A 24282-nucleotide genomic window follows, 5' to 3' on the forward strand; every position below is an offset into this window, starting at 1 on the left:
TCGTGATAGATTTCTTAGACTAGTCGTGTCAGATGGGACTGTGTTGTATCTTATTTGTTTTATTGGTGTTAAGTAGTAGAAGACCCAGCGATCTTGCAGGGGTAGTTTTGGTGTGTTGCGTGTTGCCTAGGGGTGGATTGAAGGGGTTGATTTAGGGGTGGTTTTTGTGTAAGGAGTGGATTTAGGGGTGGTTTTTTGGATAAGGGGTGGATTAAGAGTTTAAGGGGTGGATTTAGTGTTGGGGGTGGGTGTTGGGGTAGGGGGTGGGTTTTGGGTGGGGTTGTTGTTTTTGGAGGGGTTGAAGACTGTGGTTGTACTCTTATGTTAATATAAATCTAATTAATAATTAAATATGATATTTAATAATTTTTTTCTTAGGTGTTTCTCTATGACCTATGAATTATCTTTTATGGTATTGAAATTAACGGATAAAAATATTTGATTCAGGTGTTCTCTGATTGGTTGAAAATAAGCTCGTCCCTGATTGGTTATAAATAAGTGACTGTGGTATTGAAATTAACGGACAAAAATATTTGAATCAGGTGTTCTCTGATTGGTTGAAAATAAGCTTGTCCCTGATTGGTTATAAATAAGTGACTGTGGTATTGAAACTAACGGACAAAATTATTTGAATCAGGTGCTCTGTGAGTGGTTGAAATAAGCTTGTACCTGATAGGCTATAAATAGGTGATCTGTGATTGGTTGAAGGGTATATCTGTGAGAGAATTAAAAATCCCAGTTCATTCTTACTTTGGTGGTGTTCATAGGTGTAGTTCTTTTGCTCTGTGACATTTTCTGAATTGTGTGTAGTGTTTTTTCTTCTGTAAAAAGGTTATCGTTGTGAGAATTAATATTAAGTTTTCTTTTAAATATGGTGTATTAATTATGTTTGTAAATAGTAGTGATATTTAGATTTTCCTTAATATTTCTTGTAATGGCTTCTGCTGTTGAGCCAGTTGAAACTATTAGTGAGGACCAGTTCTATGTTAAGAAATTTAGACTTTATGGGACCAAGACTATATTTAAAATTTTTAATCCTCCCCCTGAAACTAGTGAGTTTGATTGGCTGAGACAGGGATTTGCTTCAATTGTAAAAAAGATGAAAGATCACGCCCATGATAACGACCAGCTCGGGTTTACCCTTCAAAGCCTTAATCTTAAAGGTAAAGATGGATATGTAGCGTTTCGACCTGCTGGGGAAATTGACGAAGATGTGTTGTGGCAGATTTTCGGGGGTATTGTACAAAGTAATTCCGAATCTATCAAGTCAACGGATACCTTTAAAGTTGAGTGTACGCGAGTGAATCTCCCTGTAGGTTCGGGTACCCGTAAAAGACCTGGATTGTATAATACTTTTGATGAGGAATGTAAGGCTAGGACTTGTATTGTAGTGATAAAAAATCAAGATAATTTGTGTCTCCCTCGTGCCTTGGTGGTAGCTGTTGCTCATGCAATTAAAGATCCTCTATATAAAGCGATTCGCCAAGATGATAGGAAAAGACAGACAGTGATGGCGCAGGAGCTCATCCGGAGGGCTAGGGTAGAAATGCCTGAGAATGGTGCTGGAATCCCTGAACTAGAAAAGTTTCAAGATCTATTGACTGATTATAAAATCACTGTTTATAATTATGATAGGAAAGGGAGTGATTTTATTTTGAGTATTTGGATTTGATTTTTGATGAGTATTTTGAGGGTCGTCCAGAGAATGCTAAATCAAAAATTAACTTGATTTTCTGTAACGGTCATTTTAATGTCATTACCAGTCTAACTGCTGCCTTTGTTTGTAACTATTATTGTGAAGGCTGCCATGTCCCTTATGATCATAAAACTGAACATAGATGTTCCAGCATTTGCTGCTACTGTCAGACCATTTCACCTCCCTGTAAGTTAGAACATGGGGGAGTAACTTGTCCAGAATGTAATATTATTTTAAGAAATCAACGGTGTTTCATAGCCCACAAAATTGATAAATGTAAAAAAGTGAAAAAGTGTCTTGATTGTGATAAGTTGGTTATGATTAAGGGAAGACCTACACCTCATAAAAGTGGTGAGGTTTATTGTAAACCTTGTGAATCTTTTCAGGATCCAAACCATAAATGTTACATGAAACCCAACGAGGGTAAACCTACATCTAAAGGTTATCTGTATATATTTTTTGATTTGGAAACCCGTCAAGATGAGCCACTCTCCACTGATCCTGACCAGAAAGAACATAAAGTTAACTTCTGTGTTTTACAACAGTATTGTTCCCAATGTATTGAGGCTAAATTTTGTATTGCCTGTAAAAACTGTACGAGAGTCTTCAACTCTAACCCGGTTACCCAATTTATGAACTATGCAATGGAAACCCGTAAACAGTTTAAACATGTCTGTGTAATCGCCCAAAATGGTCAGGGTTTTGATTTTCAGTTTTTGCTTAAGTATATGCTTGAACGAACAAAATTCACCCCTGAACTGGTCATGAGGGGTACAAAAATTATTTTGATGGAAATGGACAACGTGACGTTTGTGGACTCGCTAAGTTACTTCCCCATGGCCCTCGCTGCACTCCCTAAGGCTTTTGATCTGCCACCTGAAAGAAAGAAAGGCTACTTCCCCCATTTATTTAACACTCTTGCCAATCAAAACTACGTAGGCCCCATGCCTGACAAACAGTACTATTGTCCAGAGACTATGTTTGAAAAGTCCTACAGGGATTTTGAAAAGTGGTATGATGAACGAGTGGCTGAGAATTATGATTTTGACTTTAAAAAGGAGATCCTAGAATACTGCATCTCAGATGTGGAAATTCTAGCACAAGCGTGTCTTAAGTTCAGGACAATATTCCTCCAAGAGTGTAATGTTGATCCTTTCTTGGAAGCTGTAACTATTGCTAGTGCATGTAACTTGGCCTTCCGTAGAAACTTCTTGAAACCAAACACGATTGGACTTATTCCTAAGAATGGCTATCGTTTTGTGAATAATCAGTCATCTATAGCCATCCAATGGCTAAGTTTTGAGGAGGAAATCCGTAAAGTGAGGATAGAACATGCGGGGCGTGGAAAGGAGATTAGTATTTTTGGTTTGAAAGTTGATGGATTTGATGGACAAAGGATCTATGAGTTTCACGGGTGCTATTGGCATGGTTGCTCTAAATGTTTTCCTTATAACAGAGATGCTCCTCTGAAGGAGGATCCCTCTGACTCGCTTCACTTGAGATATGAGAGGACCAAATCTAAAATTGCCAAGTCCAAATCTAAAATTGCCAAGTTTAATGACTATGAAGTAGTTGAGATGTGGGAGTGTGAGTTTCGTAAGTTAAAAAAGGATCGAAATCTAAAACACTTGGAAACACTCCCCATTCTTAATAATCTTCCCTTGGACCCCCTCGTGATGACAGGACAACAGATGGACGACAACATTATTCGAGGTCAAGAAACCCATACCGAACCTCAACGGACCATCACTTGCCAGATCTGTCAGGATGCTCTACCGACGATAGTTCTTCAGCCTTGTCACCATACCCTTTGTCCGGCATGTGCTATTAGATTATACGTTTGCCCGTTCTGTCGAAAGACAGTAACAGGCAGGAAAAGACTCTTTTATGATGGTTAAATTAAATATTAAAACATAGGGTAAACTTTCAGTCAAATTGTATTATCGTATCTTTTCACATACTACTTGTCATTTTGTTTCATATTTATTTATAATTTTATTCCTTTAATCACAATTTTACATTTTTTAGATTTATGCTTCATATTTATAATTTTATTCCATAAATCACAATTTTATGTTTATCAAAATAGATCTATTAAAATATAAGATATATTAATAAATATTGACTATTCAATTAATCTACCATTCCCTAGCCTATAGGTAGAGATTTATAACCAATCAGGGACAAGCTTATTTTCAACCAATCAGAGAACACCTGATTCAAATATTTTGGTCCGTTAATTTCAATACCACAGTCACTTATTTATAACCAATCAGTGACGAGCTTATTTTCAACCAATCAATACCAAGATAATTCATAAATCATAGAGGAACACCAAAGAAAGAATTAAATATTATAATTATTAAATATATATTAACTTAAGAGTACACAGTCTTCAACCCCTCCAAAAACAACAACTCCACCTAAAACCCACCCCCAACTCCAACACCCACCCCCAACTCCAACACCCACCCCTAACACTAAATCCACCCCTTAAACCACCCCTTACACAAAAAACCACCCCTAATCCAAAATCCACCCCTTAAACCACCCTTTACACAAAAACCACCCCTAAATCAACCCCTTCAATCCACCCCTAGGCAACACGCAACACACCAAAACTACTCCTGCTAGATCGCTGGGTCTTCTACTTCTAGTCAGAGTCGGGACCACGTAAGTTTGCAGTTGGTGGCAGCCAATCACAAGACAAGGCTAGTGCAACGTTGCCACATCGCACTAATGAAATATACTAAGCAATATTTTCAAATCAGCTGGTATCATTAGATTTGGCAACACCGCACGGTTCTCATTGGTTCATTCAAAACCATATGGTAAATAGGCTCCTCCCTCAACTGCAAACTTATGTGGTCCCGACTCTAGTTATCTGGTCTATAGTGGGCTTGGGTTGTTATCGCTGTGCGTTGTCTTGTAATCTCGGGAACCGTATTTTTATTAGTGACGTGACGCGTAAAGATAAAAAGTTTGAGTGGGGTGATCAGCAGCAAGAGGCTTTCCAGGCCTTAAAGCAGGCACTCACCACACCACCAGTTTTAGCGTTTCCACAATTTGATAAACCATTTCTCGTAACAAGTGATGCAAGTTTGTATTGTATTGGCGGCATATTGGCAGCATATTGAGTCAACAATATGAGGATGGAGAGAGACCAGTGGCATAATATTCGAAATCTATTTCATAATCTGAACAAAATTATGGCGCAACTGAAAGGGAATTGCTTGCCGTGGTAATACTAACTAAGGTGTGGCGATGTTATCTTTACGGTAACAATTTCACCTTTAGAACCGATTGTGCCACAATAAAATGGATATTTTCGTTAAAGGCCCGAACAGTAGGCTTTCTTGATGGGCTTTGAAACTATCCGAGTTTGATTTCGAAATTGAGCACAGGCAGGGTAACCTTAATTAGGCAGCTGATGCGCTATCACGAATCAGAACTATCTGTAGACCTATATGGTCACGAGATGCTGCCCTGCAGGTACATGGGACGGATATGTTTTGCAGGGAGGTCTTAAAGCAAATTAAAACTGGGGAAGAGAACAACTTTATCCATGACCTGGACGGGTTATTGTATCAAAAGTCCGATACCGGAAACCAAATTGTTGTACCGAAGGGAATGATAGCAAAAGTATTAGAGACACACCATGATTGTGTGTTTAGTGGTCACCAAGGTATCAAACGCACCCTAGATACAGTCAAAGCTCGATATTATTGGCCAACTATAAACAAGGACGCCACAGAATATGTTAGTCAGTGTCATTCATGTAACTTACGGAAACCTGGCAGGCGTTATACCGCACCCATGGGTATTTTTGATACTGTTAAAGTACCAATGCAATTAGTATGGACATTGTTGGTCCGCTTGTTGTGTCAAAATCAGGAAATCTGTATGTTTTATCTTTCATTGATTCTGCAACCAGTTGGGTAGAGGCCATGGCTATTCCGGATCAAACTGCAGAAACTGTAGCAAAAACGTTTGTCACGAATATAATTGCTCATTTAGGGGTTCCAAAGTACCTATTAACTGATTGTGGATCTAATTTTCTTTCAAAATTGTTTGAAGAGGTATATAAGTTATTGAAAATCTCTAAATTACAGACTACCGTGATGCATCCGATGAGTAACGGGTTATGTGAGCGTCAGCATCAAACCATAGCTGCCATGGTGTCTCATTATGTAAATAAAGATATTAGAAACTGGGACACATTTATTCCTTACGTACTCATGGCACTGAGGAATGCCAAACATCCGGTGACAAGGAACACGCCATTTTATCTTATGTTTGGTCGTGATGCGACTACCAGCTGACGACGACTATGATTTCTCAGGTGACAAGGGAACTCCAGTGGAGGAATTAGCTGATAAAACTCGGGGGGCTACTGAGCTAGCTGCAAAATATACTGAAGAGGCGCGGGTAAGAAACAAAGAGCACTATGATAAAAATACTCGGTTGATAACGTTTACTGTAGGTGACTTCGTTTATGTTTATCATCCCGACATCAAAAAGGGTCCACAGTCTAAGTTCAAACGCTATTGGTCAGGACCTCACGAGGTGGTTGGACAGTTAAGTGAATTAGTTTACAAAATAGACATAAATGGACGGACGGTAAATCTACATGTTAATAGGTTAAAGAAGTGTCGGAACACTTAGCTGACTGATAAGGCACGCGCCGTGGCTGATAACGAGGTGGTACAGGCCACAGCCGTTCCATCTGAGATAAGCGACGACGTCACGGGAGGATGACGCGCCAGAGGCAGATGGCGTCGTACCCGGCGAGTTAAATTGGGTTGACGGACCGATTGTAGTAGAGGACAACTTCATTGACGACGTTGTCCATGAAATTGAACCGGTCGAATTCGAATCGGATGACAGCATGGACGAACCCCCAGATGATCACCGTGATGTTGATTGGGAACCACCAGTGGAACCTGTATTACCACCAGATGAGTTAGGAGGTCCCGCATATAACACGAGAGCGCGCGCTAGACAATAGTCAAAACAATAAATTATTGGGAAGTTTAAGTTGACAAAATTACTGTTATATGTGGAATCTGGTTCGAGATATGACGACATTGTGGTAGAGAGGGTAAATGTGTAGAGGGATGGAATTATGAGGTCTCCTAAGAATTATGTCTCATATTAGTAAACATTAAATATATATATATATATATATATATATATATATACTTTACTTTCCGGATAATTTTCAATATTATATATTGAAATTAGATACTCATATTAGAAATGTTTATTAGTGTTCAAAATTGTTTTACCATAACATATCGATTTACGTTATAACATTTTTCGTTAGAAGAAATGGACAATGATAGTGAGACATTCTGAACCAACCATATTAGCGTGGGTAATAACTTGTTTTACGTATTTTGTAACATTTAACGTTTGTATACAGGATATTACTTGACTATAAGTATTTTCTAATTATCACTATTAGCTGTAGACATCTTATTTATACTCGTATGTAGTGTGAACAAAGACCATTGCTTATAATATTAATTAGATGAATAAATGTAAGATGAACACAGAAGTTAAAAATGAACGGGGAGAGAATTACTGAACAAATGATCACTATTCACCATGAGTACAGGGCCGTGCTGGGACCCTCAAGAGGGCGCTGGACAAAGTGTCATGAGGGCGTCAACCAAAAACCGGGGGGTACGGGGGGTATGGAATACCCCCCTGAAATTTTAGGTCTAAAATTAGTAGTTTTTAACCTCTTTTATGCTATTTTGACAAGAAATTATATTTATATTTATAAACTATTTATTTAAAAAAATATTATTTCAGCCAGAAAATTACCATAATTTTTTCAGGGTTTAAAAATATTGCAGTCATTAGTATTGTGTTAAAAACATTTAATTTGCTTAAAGTTTATTAAACATACATGTAATACGGCTACATGAGAAAAAATAAAATTACCATAATTTTTTCAGGGTTTAAAAATATTGCAGTCATTAGTATTGTGTTAAAAACATTTAATTTGCTTAAAGTTTATTAAACATACATGTAATACGGCTACATGAGAAAAAATATTCAAGTAGATCACACTATCATAGAATTAGTTAAGATTCAAAACTTAACTCAAAATACCTCATTTAGTATATAAATAACAATTGGGTATTGTAATAATTAATTGTGATTATGCCGAATAAGCCATATGTATAATAATAATAATAATAATAATAATAATAGTAATAATAATACGGCTACATGGCTACATATGTGCAAAAAATAAAGGAGATTACACTATCATTAGAATTAGTTAAGATTCAAAACTTAAACTAAAAATACCTTATTCAGTATATAAATAACAACTGAGTACTGTAATAGTGTGAATAGCTTTCTTAACATATTACATATATTAACTTGTAAATCTAACATTATTATACAAAATAGATAAACAGTTTATCTAAACATTGCCTATGTTTACTTAAATAAGCCATATTTATAATTATAATAATACATCTACATAAGAGCAAAAAATCAAGTAGATTACTCTATAATAGAACTAGTTATAATTTAAAACTTAAACTCAAAATACCTTATTGAGTGTATCAATAACAATTGAGTATTGTAATAATCCGAAACCTGCAAATCTAACATTATTTTCAAAACAAGATAAACATTGCCTATGTTTACTTAAACAACCCATACGTATAATTATATTAAAATACATAAGAGAAAAAAATCAAGAATATTACACTGCAATAGAATTATATAAGATTCACAACTCAATCTCAAACTCCAAATACTGAACTTATTGAGTATATAAATAAGAATTGAGTATTGTGATACAGTATTGTGAAAATTGTGATTAGCTTTCTTAACACATTACAAGTTCTATGCCGATAATTTTAAATCTCCTATTATTAGGCTTATAAACATTAGATAGACCTATGTACTGTCTATGTTTACTTTAATAAACCATATGAATTGTATGCTGAGAAATTGAGTACCAAGAAGTCCTTATGCTTAGTGCGAAAGTAACTTAGAATAACATATTATTCTCGAGAGCTAGTAATAGGCCTACTATCCCTAAAATGAAAGAAGCCTCTTCATTTCCTTGCTGGATTTGCATAGCATGTCAATAATTTTATCACTGTCCACTGAATTCAAAATTTCTGGTTCAGACTGCATCAAAAGTAGAGTTTCTAAATTATCGTTGCTGATGGATGACCTCAGTCTTGTTTTAACAATTTTTAATTTCGAAAAGGTCCGCTCACATGTGACTTGTGTCATAGGAATAGTAAGGAGGTACTTGTACACTTTATAGAGCTCGGGATACTGTAAAGAATACATATTATAATCTAAAATTACTTTAAAGGCACATTTTAAACACATTTTGCATTGCTTATTGCCTTTGCACGTAACCTCTTCTTCTCCTTCTTCTTCTTCATCTTCTTCTTCTTTGTCATTCACTTGCTCAATGTCACTGTCGATTACTTCTGCCTTTTCTTTAGCTTCTTCTTTTGATTGGCTATACTCTGGTCCAATATCTTTTTCACATATTTTTGGCCATAACTCAGAAAATGAACAAAGCTCTTCTTTTAGTTTAGATCTATCCAGGCCGGGAAGGATTTCAGTAATTTTGTCCAGGGCATTTGGTGGAATCTTCTCCTTAGCGTCAAATCTTTTGGGATCGAACCATGCAAGGTCTAAGTACAATTGCTTATGTACTAAAAACCGATTTTCCATTGTGTGGATCAAGGTGTCAACAATTCTGATAAAGATCTCAATTCGAAATTTGTCTTCAGGCGATGAGCCAACGATTTCATCATTAGCTTCCTCTCCTGGTAGTTTTTTTACTTTTCTTCTTCTTGTTTCTTTTAATGATGTTTCAATGTAGATATTCGAAAGAGATTCGTCTTCTTTTTCCCGTTCTTCAAGATTTTCATTCATTTTGGTGACAAAATTGTTTGCGGCCTTTACCGTGTCAGGGAATTTTTCTCTTAGATCTGTTAATTTACGGTGAGAATTTTCAATAAATCTCCAAGCTTGGACGAAATCTAAATCTTTGGTCTGTAAATAGTCCGATAAAGGTGTGGTGACTTTAAAGACTTGTAGGAATAGCATTGCAACAAGAATACACTCAAAACTTAATAGTTTTTTTAGGAGAGCATCAGAATCACTTCTAACTTTGGAATTAAAGTCTTGTGAGGTTGAAATCTTAAATAGAGCGATTACTAACTCCAAGTACACCAGTTTTGGAGGTTTTGATTTGACTTCTCCGTCCCAGTCGTCAATCCGTCCAAATATCTTCACAGTGGCATTACTGCGGCTCCGCCACCTTGTCTGGCCTATAGCTTCCAGTTTAAAGGATGGGTTTTCTTCAATAAACTTCTGCAATCTTTTTATTGACTCGTTCATAAAAACATGTACCTCTTGAAGAAGATTGAAAAAGTTTATGCTTTTATTGATACATTGGGCTGTATCTGTCAGCACAAGATTCAACACATGTGCATAGCACCATGTGTGGATGTGATTCGGAATGACACTACATAGCTTGGCAGTAACGCCATTATATTGGCCGCTCATATTTGAAGCGCCGTCAAAAGCGTTTGCAACACAGTTTTCAAGTGGAATATTAGTCTCCTCCAGGACGGTTTTTAGTGTTTCAAATAAACTTTGTCCAGATGTACTTACAACACTCTTCAACGCTAACAGCCTCTCAGTTACTTCAGAGTCCCTGACATACCGGAGTACAAAAGCACATTGGTCTAACGTAGATACATCTATGGTAGTGTCCATCAATATAGAATATTGCACTGCTAGATTTACTTCTTCAGAAATTTTAAGTTTGATCTCATCTTTAATATACTTTAAAATCTTGGCGATCATATTGTTACTTAAAAATGTGACATGACCTCCTCTTCCAACTACTTTTTTGTCAGCTGGTTTTTTTCCTTTGGTTTTCGTCAACAGTTTTTCTAAATTTGCTTTACTTTGGTTAATTATTTTGCTTATGTGCTTGTCTAATATAGAATCGTACTTTCTCAACATAAGGATTATTTCCAAGAAATTTCCGTGATTAACTGAAATATCATCAAATGAGTGAGCAGATTCCACTGATCCACGAAATGGAAGGCCTTGTTTTCCAATAAGTTTCAATATGTCTATGACAGTTTCTACAACATGTCTTCCATCCTGAACCTCTCGTTTTCTCATAAGCATTTGATCTCCTAAAATCACATCACTGATACTCCGTTTATGTTTTTTTAACATAAACGAATTAACTGATTGGACGTGCAAGTTTGAAATTTCATGTTTCTGTAACCTTTGGTAAACATGTCTCCAATCATTAAAACCAGTACAAAATGGAGAATTTGAATTGCTAAATGCAAGGCAGATATAACAATATAATTTATGTGTTTTTTTCATTACATGACAACCACTTTCGTTTGAAAATTTGTTTAGGATTGTCACTACTTTGATATTGAAATATCGGCTTATTATGTTTTTTCCCCAGAAATTCCAAAGAGTTTTCTTCCGGTTGAATCGGATGAAAGTCTAAAAATGATGTTAAATCGCTTGGTAGTGGCTTTTTAAAAAAGTCCAATGTTTCTGTTGAAGTATCTACTTCAAGCAAAGCGGATGTCGATGGTATTTGTAGAGGCGATGACGATTGCTGTGTACTTTGTTGCACAACTTGTTCGTCGGGTGTTTTTATGGTAGAGTCAGTAGTAGATGAAGATGAAGATAAAACAGCGGATGTCGATGGTATTTGTAGAGGCGATGACGATTGCTGTGTACTTTGTTGCACAACTTGTTCGTCGGGTGTTTTTATGGTAGAGTCAGTAGTAGTTGAAGATGAAGATAAAACAGCGGATGTCGATGGTATTTGTAGAGGCGATGACGATTGCTGTGTACTTTGTTGCACAACTTGTTCGTCGGGTGTTTTTATGGTAGAGTCAGTAGTAGATGAAGATGAAGATAAAACAGCGGATGTCGATGGTATTTGTAGAGGCGATGACGATTGCTGTGTACTTTGTTGCACAACTTGTTCGTCGGGTGTTTTTATGGTAGAGTCAGTGGTAGATGAAGATTTTGGCAAGAACTGTGTTATTTTTGAGCATGCTCTTGCAGAATCTTGTAATAGTTTGTTTCTTTTATCAACTCTGAAATCATGTCCACTTTTCCTTATCTTTTTTCCATCCATTGTGTTTAAGTCATCCTAAAATGATAAAATAAATATTTAACCCACACGTAAATCAAAACTTTTTTTATACTGGCACTCAAAACGAGTTTGAATAGTTCTTGTTCTTAGTATAGTACGGCAAACACGGAAAAAATACATAATGTTATTTTATTTGGGAGCTTGAGCAAAATAAATTATACAATTTTATGTGAAATCATTTTAGCAGTTTTTTTTTTAGAAATTCACGTTTTAAGGTTTTATTTGGTGGTGGGAGGGGGGTGGGAGGATTAAATTCCCTTGAAAATAAAAAAAATTAAAAACACATGGGGTGTATTACAAAGTGTACCCCGCACATTTACAAATTATTCCAAATTTCGTAAAATTCGGACCACTGGTACACATCTTACTCTTTATCTGACACAAAAACAGGCAGACAGACAGACATCAGTCTGATAACCACTTTTTGGGTTCAGGGGGATCCAAAACGGATACACCCAACCATAACTAAAATTCTAAATATTCTGAAGAAAACAATATTTTCTCCATACTGTATATTATGCGTGTGGGCAGACATAAAAATAACAACAGTTTAAAGTTTTTTTAAATATTTTAAATGAACTTTAAACTGTTGTTTAAATTGCCTTCAATTTATCCATGTGATAATCTTTTACAAATCTGGGTCAAACAAAGCTCACCAAACAATTACAATAATTAATTAGCCCACACGCCCGGCCGCGCGCGTCCAACATGTAGAATGGTAGACTCGTAGACAAAGTAATTCCCATAACATATATTCATATTTCATCTGACGTGACGTGACATCCGGTTAGATGTAATTTTGTGACTATAATAACAAGCCTTAGTAAATTGCCGGTAAATAGACCTACTGATTATAAACTATTGTCAATACAATATACATTAGTCAACTACCGATTAACCGGGCACGGGTTAACCAGGTTGCGGATTAACCTTTGTGGCTGAAGGTTTTAAATATTTTTTTTTAAATTACGGATTAATCATTTAAATATAAAAAAAATAAAAAAATAGAAAAGTCTTTAAAAGGCACAAACATTTTGAAATTTTATATTTTTTTAAATTTTAATTGCATATTTAACAAAGTAATGTATTATACCGTACATTGCAATCGGAGCATTGTTTTCCCACGAGTCACGACGATGTTATGATGATTCAGTTAACGCGTGTAGAGAGGAATTGATGTGCGCTGTGTCAGGGGCGCGTCGCGGGGGGGGCGGGGGTGGAGGGTGGAATGACCTTCATTGACCTTGCAACAGCCCTGCGCCTCGCACCACTCGTAAGCGATCAGTCACAACAATAGATCATCCCACGCTGTGGTTTTATGCCTTTTGCTAATGATCAGTGATCACTGCCGTTCATTGTCGCATAGTACGTATATGAGATGCAATTTTTAGTGGATAAAATTCTCTTACGTGTTGTTTAGTAATAATTTGTAACGATAAATGGTAACTGATATCGTTCTATGACGAGTATGACGTGCTTTGTTTATTTATTGAATGCCTTTATGCCTTTGCTTTCACCGTGATTTTGGGTTATCCATGACACTTCAACCAGTCATTCAATTCCCCCGGTTAATTGGGAGTTGACTAATATGCTTGAAATCTTACAATCTAAGCTAAGCCTAGTAAATTGAAGTTAAATTCCACAGAGTGAATAAGAAATGAAATAAAATAATAGGCCTAAATAAAATTATATAAAACTCGTAAAATAGCTGCAAACTATCAACCAGACCCTTAAATAATCATGTAACGAACAAACTATATTAAAACACCACTCACTTAAAAAAAAATTGTCTGACAAGTCAAGTGCCGAACTTTAAGGTTAAGTTTTAATGTAAAGTTATTTTTATTAAAGAAAAAAATTAATAACTGTCTAAATGTTGTCAGTAGCTAACTAGGGAAACTCAAAACTTAAACACTGAATATTTCAGGGAGAAATAAAAACATATGTAGGCCTATACATTATTCCCTTCATAAAATAAATAAAATACAGTTAATATAATAAAAAAATAAACGGCTTTATGGGCGTTTTATTGGAACGGTTTTGTTGTATAATGGAAGCTCTAAGTGAAAAATTATACATAGGCCTACGTTAAGCGTTAAAATACACTAATTATTTCACAATTTATTAACTACAGGAAAATGTAGGCCGACTGTAGTGTTAAAGATAATGCGACTTGCGACAATGAAATTCGATGGTACCGGTAGCTTAATAATTATGGTAACATTCTTTACATTTGGTAGTACTAAACTAAAATAATAATAATAATAGCAATATAATAATACAACAACAATTACCTGCAGGCCTAACCTATGAAAGGGATGTAAACAAACCGGTTTGCTTCTGTTGTGGCTCCGCGCAGACCAGACGACTCAAGACTAAAATAGATTCTACCTCTACTTGACTCCGGACCTAGTTTTCCGTACTGCCAACCGTTCAACGTCAAATTCGTTTTTATTCTTAGTACGGTGCAATTAGACCTAAACCGGGACATCCAAAAAAAAAGTTTCAAACCAGTGCCAAATTGTTGAGTACACTTCCCTCAATATGTAAAAAAAAGTTACAGTGATTTGAGTGTCGGGTTTGGGGGGGAGGGGGTGAAAATGGGGTGAAATAGGACTTTTTTTACTTTTCCGCAAATACCTCAAAAACGGTGCGTTTTTCTTAAAACATAATGAATTACAAAAATAATCTACATTAAATTTCGAACAAAATGGTACCATACAATACCTATCTACTATGAACGGTTCAAGTAATATTGAGGGTAAATGTGATTTTTTTTTAAATTCTAAAAAAAGTTGTTTTTTATCTGGAGGAAACCCATGGACAACCATAAAAAAAGTTTCTAACAAGTGCCAAATTGTTCAATAAACCTCCCTTAATATGTATAAAAAAGTTACACGGATTTGAGTGTCGGATTTGGGAAGGAGGGTTAAAAGAAAAGGGGGGGTGGATGGGACTTTTTTTGCTATTTTACAAATATCTCGAAAACGGTGCGTTTTTCTTAAAATATAATGAATTACAAAAATAATCTACATTAAATTTCAAACAAAATGGTACCATACAATACCTATCTACTATGAACGGTTCAGGTAATATTGAGGGGTGAATGTGATTTTTTCTTAAAATTCAAAAAAAAAAGTTGTTTTTTATCTGGAGGAAACCCATGGACACCCATAAAAAAAGTTTCTAACAAGAACCAAATTGTTCAATAAACCTCCCTTTATATGTGTAAAAAAGTTACACTGATTTGAGTGTCGGTCTTGGGTAGGAGGGTGTGAAAACGGGGTTGGGAATTTTATTCATAAGTAATTTTGTAAATTTTGTTAAGTAACACTTTTTATTTTCCATTTTAACACAAATATAACTATAATATAACTAAATATGACTTACCTACCTAAAAAAGACAAACCTACCTAGATACGGGAACACGGTGAACTTTCTACCGTTTGAATTCTCAAGAAGATCGAATAAAACATAACTGAAGTTACAACGATTTTTCGTTGTAAAATTATTGTGATCAAGGCTATGCTATTCAGGGTTGCCTTATATTTATTTATTTTTTATTATTTTAAAAGCTAAATAAAAGTGTTACAGACATTTTTCATAAAACTAGCCATATCTAGCAATTTCAATTTTAAAAAATTAAATGGCCGCCATTTTAAAATTTTTATTGGATAAGATAATTTTTTTCTAACGTGGGTCTATTTTACCTCAACATACATACCAAGTCTGTTAATGATCGGTTAAAAAATTCAGGGATGAAATAATGTTTTAGCGAAAAAAACAAAATGGCAAATATCTGGTTAACGAAGCGATTTTGGAAAAAATATTCCTGATTTTCTTTTTATTTTCACCCTTAGAACCATTTCCTGGGGTTTGGCTGTTTACTTACAGGACTCCCTGTATACAGGCCTAAAGTGAACCAATAGCTAACTTTTTTATCATGAGTTATTCAGTTGACTTCTTATGGGACACTCCCTTTTATTTTTTTAGATTTTAGCTGATTTGGAATGGTTCCCAATTTTAAAAATATGTTCGCCATTTTCCAATATGGCCGACAACTTTGTTATTTCTTATGGAACACCCTGTAGTTTACGATTGTTTTAGAATATAAATCCAATTTAAAAACATTTTTAATTTTGACATTTTCTCTTAAAAGCTACTCGTTTAGGAGTTACAGCATGTTACACTTATGGAAAATAGGCTTGTTGTGTACATTCCGCATCCTGTAGCTCATAAACGAGTACCTAAGTTAATAGAGAAAATGCAAAGAACAACAACTTTTTTTATGGGTATCCATGGTATTCCTGCATTTAAAAAACAACTTTTTAGAATTAAAAAGAAAAATCACATTTACCCCTCAATATCTCCTAACACGTTCATGGTAGATAGGTATTGTATGGCATCATCTTGTTTGAAATTTAATATAGATTATTTTTGTAATTCATTATATTTTAAGAAAAACGCACCGTTTTTGAGGTATTTGCAAAAACGTAAAAAAGTCCCATCCACCCCCCCCCCCTTTTCTTTTAACCCTCCTTCCAAATCCGACACTCAAATCCGTGTAACTTTTTTATACAAATTAAGGGAGGTTTATTGAACAATTTGGCACTTGTTAGAAACTTTTTTTATGGGTGTCCATGGGTTTCCTCCATTTAAAAAACAACTTTTTTTAGAATTTTTAGAAAAAAAATCACATTTACCCCTCAATATTACCTGAACCGTTCATAGTAGATAGGTATTGTATGGTTTCATTTTGTTGGAAATTTAATGTATATTACATTTGTAATTTTTTTATATTTAGAGATAAACGCGCCGTTTTTGAGGTATTTGCAAAAACGTAAAAAAAGTCCCTTCCACCCCCCCTTTTTTTTAACCCTCCTTCCCAAATCCGACACTCAAATCCGTGTAACTTTTTTATACATATTAAGGGAGGTTTATTGAACAATTTGGCACTTGTTAGAAACTTTTTTTATGGGTGTCCATGGGTTTCCTCCATTTAAAAAACAACTTTTTTTAGAATTTTAAGAAAAAATCATATTTACCCCTCAATATTACCTGAACCGTTCATAGTAGATAGGTATTGTATGGTATCATTTTGTTCGAAATTTAATGTAGATTATTTTTGTAATTGGTTATATTTTAAGAAAAACGCACCGTTTTTGAGGTATTTGCGAAAAAGTAAAAAAGTCCTATTTTCACCCCATTTTCACCCCCTCCCCCCCCCCCCCCCCCCAAACCCGACATTAAAATTAGTGTAACTTTTTTTTACATATTGAGGGAAGTGTATTCAACAATTTGGCACTGGTTTGAAACTTTTTTTTTGGATGTCCCGGTTTGCTCTTTTTTTTAAGCTAATTGCACTGTACTATCTGTCTCAGACATAGCATTCAGTTATGAAATACACTGATGTAAAACTTCTTCTATTAAAGATTTTTTCTCAAGATTGTTATGTAAGGAAACCAAAACCATATTTTTTTATTTTTATTTATTTATTTATTTTTTGCCTTTAGAGCTAGGGCGTCAATTGGGTATTCCTTGGGAGGGCGCACCGGGCAATTGCCCGGTTGCCCGCCTGGCCAGCACGGCCCTGCATGAGTATGGAAATACTCACTCTATTCAGTTTACTTGTGAAAATAACTTGCCTTTTTACGTGATACTGAGTGTAAAGTCTAGTCAAATGGATGTAGATATATGCTTTTTTGGAGTCATGTGACCAAATATGCCTCGCAAATGGTCACATACCATTTCTCAAAAAAGACATGTTTGAGTTAAAGGCACATACCTGATGGTTCACAACTGGGGACAACATGATCGGCTCGGGCTCCGTGGGTGTTGCACAGGTAACTCTGGTTCCGGAGGAGAATCCGGCACTGTCACATAGTCATACTCCTGCGGTGGCTCTGAGGACGGAGGAGGCCGTCGGGGCGGGCTTGGAGCAGCTGATGAGCGTACAGAGCCTGATGGAAATGGAACGCGCACCAACCTTGGAGCGTGAGGAGCCCTAGCAGATGTCGGTGCAGACCGCGGCCGACCACGGACTATTCCAGGGATGGGTACCACCGAAAATGCTGCAGATGAAGCACTGCAGCGGATCGCCGAGAGAGAAAGATATCCATCTGCACCTGGAGGACTTGAGTTTGCTCTGGTTCCTAGCGGATGGATATACCGACGGACAGCCAAAGACTCAGTGTCTAGGGATATCACTACATGTACCCACTCTGGTTCAGTGTTCGGAGGTATGCGGGTGAAGCAATTGGTTAGTTTAAAATTAAGGTTAATCATTGACCATAACAAAGTCTGTACAAAATGGTCTCATATCCATACATATTACATCTACCATATAAATATAGTAACATAAGGGTGCCCCATTTTATTTCGTATACAGTTAGGTACATCAACAACCCTATTTCAATTATGCCCAAAAAAATAATCACACCAGAATGTATCAACGCATCTATTTGAATTTTCAGTTAGGCACTAGAGTATCTCATGGTTTTGAGCGAGTGTGGGTGCCTTATCAAACCCTCTTCCTAACGCCTCCGCAAGTCACTCCCAAAATCATTCCATACCATATAATTCTAGTAGTACTGTATGGTTCACAAACTTGGGCCCTGCCCTGGGCAATGAACAGAAACCCCTCATTTGCTGGGTTGAGAATAGAAAACAGAGAAAACGACATTACACGAGGAAAGGGATAGAAGAGAATGGGAGGCCAAAAATGTATTAAGGTTTCAGTGGCCACAAATAAGGTGTTTTAAGCGATAGTATGCAAGGTGTATAGTCAATGGTGATATGTATCGTCACGTACCCCTCGATTAAAGGGGTAGTTGCTACCCTACTAAGGGGGGGGGGGTCGTAGCTCAGAAAATAAAGGCTAAAGAAATAACTTACCACAATACTTTTATTTTCCCAACTTTGGCGCTCGTCCTCCTCTGATTATCCCTAATTACAAACTATGACTGACCTCAACTACGCGACAGTAATACTTCCTCTTCATGACGCCTTGCCCGTCCCGTCTCTCTTACTCTCCTCTCCTCAGGGGTTGATGTCATCACTCCAACTCAGGGTACCATCCCATGTCGACCTCCTCGGTTCTGCGCCCCGCGCTCGTCACGTCTTCCGTTCACGCCACAGCTACACTCTCTCTCCGACGTCTTATCCCCGACTCCTTGCTCCCGACTCACTGACTCGACCGCCCGTCTCTGACTTTGCGCTCCGACTGCCTCACTGCCTCTGGCGCTAACACAGAGCTGCCCCCTCTTCATACACGGGGAACAGGGTGCCACGGTCAGGGAATTATGATGAGTAATTAGTCCCGACGATGGGAAAATGGGACCCATCGTCACAGTATCTACTGTACTTTACAACAGTTTTTGTGAATCGACTGCCAATCACAGTTCAAGGATTTTCAAATCAACACAATCGCTGTTTTATTGTATAATTATCGGATTTAAAATGCATATCGTATAGGCCTATAATCGGATGAAAGAAATATGTGGTAAGTGATATATTTGTTTACAAAATGTTTTTTTTTATTAAAACTGCTAGAATTATTCTTTAAGCGTGTAAACTAGCTGTTCTGAATTGATTTCAGTTTTAATCGACTACTTGATTCCCTTGCGCAGGACGGGCCAACAGCTACTCTTCTGTTATTTTGTCACACTTAAAACGATTCCACAAATCGAATGAATCAATCCATTCCAAAAAAATACAATTTCTCAAACCATTCCTCACAACTTTTTTTCATTTGTCACATTTCATGTTACTAATTATCCTACTTTTTGGCTTAGACACATCGACAACATCAATTTCAGTTTCCATTATCTTCGACGTACTCAGTTAAAATGTCATCAAAAGAATATAAAAAATAAATAAACCTATATACATGGTAGATGTATTAAATTTGATTATTGAAAACAGTACTAATTGTACATGCAGGTCTATTGGAATCGGTACAGACTGTACTGGCAGGCCTGTTTATAAATGTAACGACTTAACTTGTCTAGGCAAAACAAACAAAAATGGCTTTCAAATAAATGCAACACGTCCCAAAACTTCTTTAAGTTGGCCAACAGTTGAAATGTGCTGATTTTGTGCATGTTTAATGATTTATATGTTATTGTGAATTGATGCTTCATGCATTGACAAAGTAATAGTCCAAAAATAATACTGTATATTTATATGTTGTGTGTATTTTTTGTGAGAAATTTACTGATTATTATTTGTCCATACTTATTATGAATGCTAACGTTTTATTAATTGGCATAGAATGCTGCTGGAAAACGATTTTCTGTTGATGTCATGTGATGCCCTGTTCATCCTCTCACTGTAAAATTAGGAATTATATTTTCATCCAGTACCACCTTAAGTAGGCTGGTGGTGATCCTATAGTAGTTAGTTTTCTGGTTTACTGATACAAAACCGGTCACCTAGAACAAATTATTCAATTAACATTCTGTGTATTTTCTTGGACTAGCTCTTTACATGGACATTCTACAAATAGACATAGGCTAAGCATGACTACTAAATGGTTAAATGCATACTGTTTTATACCTGTTCTACCACTTTTACTAAAGCACAAACGTTTTAATAGTGGAAATATTATTAATGCATACTGTACACGGATACAAGATTTTTTTGTTCTTTAAGGAATTGATTTTGGCTTGGGGCAGCATGTTTTAGTATCAATATTAATTTGATTATACTTTTCATTTGTTAATTTTCATCTTCATTTCTTGTTAGTAAAACGTATCTGTACTTACTAACTTTTCTGAGTTGAGGCTGAGAACATAGCGTGTTTTCAAATTCATTGAAACTATCAATCGAAGTAAGGGAAAGTGGATTTACAATTTCATTCATTTCGTCGTCATCGTCAAAGTCATAATCTTCATTGTATGTGGTCTGCTGGCTTCCTCTAGTTTCCTGGCTGCTTTTTCCTTATTTAACAATTTCTTTCAACTCCATTATTTTAATTTTGATTGATGTTAACTCGCCTACAAAGTGAAAAATCTTATGTAAACATAGTCTGTCTTCTTTTAAGGTGACTTTGAAATATATCAAATACTAGAGGTTTCTAGATCATTTTGATAAAAACTGTAGAAATTTCAGATTATAGCTTAAAAAGTGGCAAAATGGAGTTGAATACAGATTTGCTGAATAGGAGACCTCAAATGATCACAAAATAAAAACTGTTAACCTCACTAAATTTGTTAAATTGTTTATTTAACTGAGCAGTCACAATAATTGATCAAAATAGCTGTTTGCAGAATTTAAGAAACATTTGTTTCAACCAGTAAGAATCCAGTGTAATCCACCAACGTCTTTTGATTTTGACAATGCACATACAATTTAGCTAGCTATTTCAATAAGATTGTGGGAAGTGGAATTTCAATAATATTGTGCTAAAACACTTACTAGAGAGTGAACACATCATTGTGGCCAATGTGTTAAAATATTTTTGAGGCCCTTCGTCCTGATACAAGTATTATCTTTTTTGAAATGGTACATGGTGTTGGCGAGTCTGTTTGGTAGCCTACTGAGGTTCTATTTTGGAGGATTTTGGAATGTTTGTTTACAGTTTTTTTATTCAATATGTACCGTCGTTTTAAGACAAAGTAGTAGTAATTAATAATATAAAAAAATGTCATTCCAATAAATAATGATTAAAAGTCAAATATTCAGATCAATTTTAAAATGTACTTAAATTCAACAAGAAAAAAACCGTTTTCATTTAAATTTCAGTTTGTACAGGATTTGCAATCATCATGTAGGGTAGGTGTCTTCTGATTGGTCAGAATGTTCTAGAAGATTCAAGTTGTAAGCCAATCAGGAGATACCTACTGACCACCTATTTAAAGGCACTTCTTTCTCAAACCGTCCTTGTTTGCTTCTAACCATAATGCAGTCTAGTAGTTTTGTGAGTTGTAGTGATTTGTTAATTTCAAAGTGAAGTTTTTTTAGTGTTTGTCCCCCTTTTAAGGGTAAGTTTTAGAACAGTAATAATTAGATAGATTTTTGCAAATCCTATAACACTAGTATAATTGAAACAGTAATTTTTCTGATTTTATTAAAACAAAAACTTTGAACTATTTTTACAGCTTGAACTAAATGATTAATTTTCATAGTTAACTAATGTTTTATTTTTATTTTAGGGGTTCACGATTTGGAATTAAAACTTAAATACTACTAAATTTATAATGTACCATAAAATTGAAGAATGAGATGTAAAGATGAAGTCATTTTTATTAGTGAAAACCATTTACTATTTACAATCATTATTTACAATAGCTCAAATGAGCTTTTAGACAAATCATTTTGTCAGTTGCTGCATGATGGCCAAATTGACTTCATTTGCTGTCTTCTTAGACTCTGACGCATGAAAGTCTATCTCTATCGCCCGTGCTTCTATGATCAGTTCCTCCACATAGTGAGGATTTACTGCAACAGCATCCTTGAAGTACTTGCCCATGTTACGGACACATGCACCAAGCAATGTATCCGGCCTGTTGTCATTTGTGGTCAGGAACTCCATGAATAATATGGGTGTATATTCACCTTCTCTAAGTGTCACGTTCAGGTAAGTGAGGTAGTCCAGCAGCTTGGCACCTAAGATGAACAGATGCAAGTCTGACCCATTTATTTTGCCATGCACGACAGGCATGAAGTCACGCCATTGATATTGAAAGCCAGGACCTAATAGGCGTTTGTAATTGTTAAGATTAGTGCCCATTTTGACTACTTTGTGTTTGAGTGGCGAGTAGGGCACTTGATTCATGCTACCTGCTTCTTCTTGCTCCCTCTCTCTAATAAATTTATGGAGGCATGCCATGAACCTCTGTTTTGTGAGAGCATTTTGAGGAACATCCATGTTTCCTTCTCCTATAGCCAGTGTGAAAGATAGGAATTCTACATATTTCATACCAGCTGATCTGGCATCCTGTATTTCCCTTGTTAGATTACGCCCTCCAACTACAAGATTTCTCAACTGATTCACAGACAAATTAGTGAATGATTCTACATTGCCACTGTAAATTGTCCTCAGATTTATTGGAGTTCGATTTTCATTTGCTTCACCTCCAAATACAATGGCTCTTATCTTAGTAGGATCAACATTGCTAGATCCACCAGGCGCCATTTTAGCAGTCGGTTTTGTTGCTTTTGGATATTGCACAAAGGACCTCTGTCTGACAGGCTCTGGTGACTTTTGTTTTAATGGAACACCCTTCCTGGTTGGACTTGCTCCTGGAGTCTTGTTTGGTTGTTGCTTTGGTGGGGTCCTCAAAATATCTCTCTGATTATCAGTGAGTTCGTCGTCCCAGTTTTCTTCACTCGAATACAGGATGGAGGATGAAGATCCTGATTGATCACTAATCTTTTGATATTTTAATCTGTTCGAAATATCAGAAGGGCTGACTTCTCTTGAAGATGATTCTGGCTTCTTTCTTTTGCCTAGACTACTCGATCTTTCTCTAGGGACTGACAAAGGCTTGGCAAAAATGTAGTTTTCAGTCAAACTATGTCTCCTTTGACTAATCAAATCAACTTCCTCTTCAGAAATGTTTTGAATGCCCACGGAAGCCTCTGATGGAATTTGCAAGTCTTGTTCCTGTTGATCTGAAGAAGCCTATACTTCGTCGTACCAACTCAAAATTTCTCGCTCTGATGAGACTTCCGGGAATTCTGTTTTATTTGGATTGTTTGGCATATGACCGTAATGATTACAAGTAAAGATTTGTTCACTACTATGCTGAGTGATGTTTATTCTTTGACACAAGAAATTGCGCAACTCTGCTAAAACTAAATGCTATTATACTAAAAGACTATAAAACTGTAAATATTTTAAGTGTTTGTTGAAGAAATAATTATCAAGGAAGACAAATAATAAATAATAAAAAATGGGGTCTCATGTAGATTTGTTACTTAAAAGTGAGCTGATTTATGAATTAAATGTTAGAGGAGTTAAAGTAGATTCTACAACAAATGTTGATACATTAAAAAAACAGTTAAGATCAGTCTTAAAACTAAACATTGATCCCAGTGCATGTAACATAAATAAAATAATTGTGGTAGCTGAGGAAACAAATACCATACAAGTTGCTTTGGAAGAACTTACAATAAAAATTCAAGATTGCATCAAGAATAAAAGATTTTTTGAAATGTAAAACTAAACTTAGTCATTATAAATTGAGAGTTAATATTCTGAGTAGTTTTAAAGTTCCTGAAGATGTAACAAAGTTTATTGATGGGCTTAAATCTACATTGGGGAAGTGTGAAAATAGTCTTCAACAAGTTGAGGTGGATAAAGATCTTGAATCTGGTATCGAGCGTAAATTAAGTCAGTCTGTTGAGGAAGAAGAGGAAGAAGATTTAAATTTAA

General features: G+C 35.8%; 1 protein-coding gene across 1 annotated transcript; it reads right to left on the minus strand.

The window, feature by feature from the left end:
• Window positions 1-6488: 6488 nt before the first annotated feature.
• Window positions 6489-10567, minus strand: LOC129005238 (uncharacterized). Its single transcript, XM_054434076.1, has 2 exons — window positions 9096-10567; window positions 6489-6639 (listed from the first exon to the last, which is right to left on the minus strand). Exons 1-2 carry the CDS (start codon window positions 10565-10567, stop codon window positions 6489-6491), a joined length of 1623 nt encoding a protein of 540 aa, XP_054290051.1.
• Between the last annotated feature and the right edge of the window lie 13715 nt (window positions 10568-24282).

This window comes from Macrosteles quadrilineatus, unplaced genomic scaffold, assembly GCF_028750875.1.
Source record: "Macrosteles quadrilineatus isolate MER2022 unplaced genomic scaffold, UCM_ALF_1.0 Scaffold_18__1_contigs__length_3160703, whole genome shotgun sequence".
In the NCBI taxonomy this organism is placed as follows: Eukaryota; Metazoa; Arthropoda; class Insecta; order Hemiptera; family Cicadellidae; genus Macrosteles; species Macrosteles quadrilineatus.

What these genes read in the sequence shown, in the direction of transcription:
- LOC129005238 (XM_054434076.1), bottom strand. Translation starts at nt 10,567, where the DNA reads ATGATCGCCAAGATTTTAAAGTATATTAAAGATGAGATCAAACTTAAA. An exon ending in GAAGGAGAAGAAGAGGTTAC is followed by an intron (nt 6,640 to 9,095) that starts GTGCAAAGGCAA and finishes GTGGTAATACAG; the next exon opens with GTTCCACTGGTGGTTCCCAA.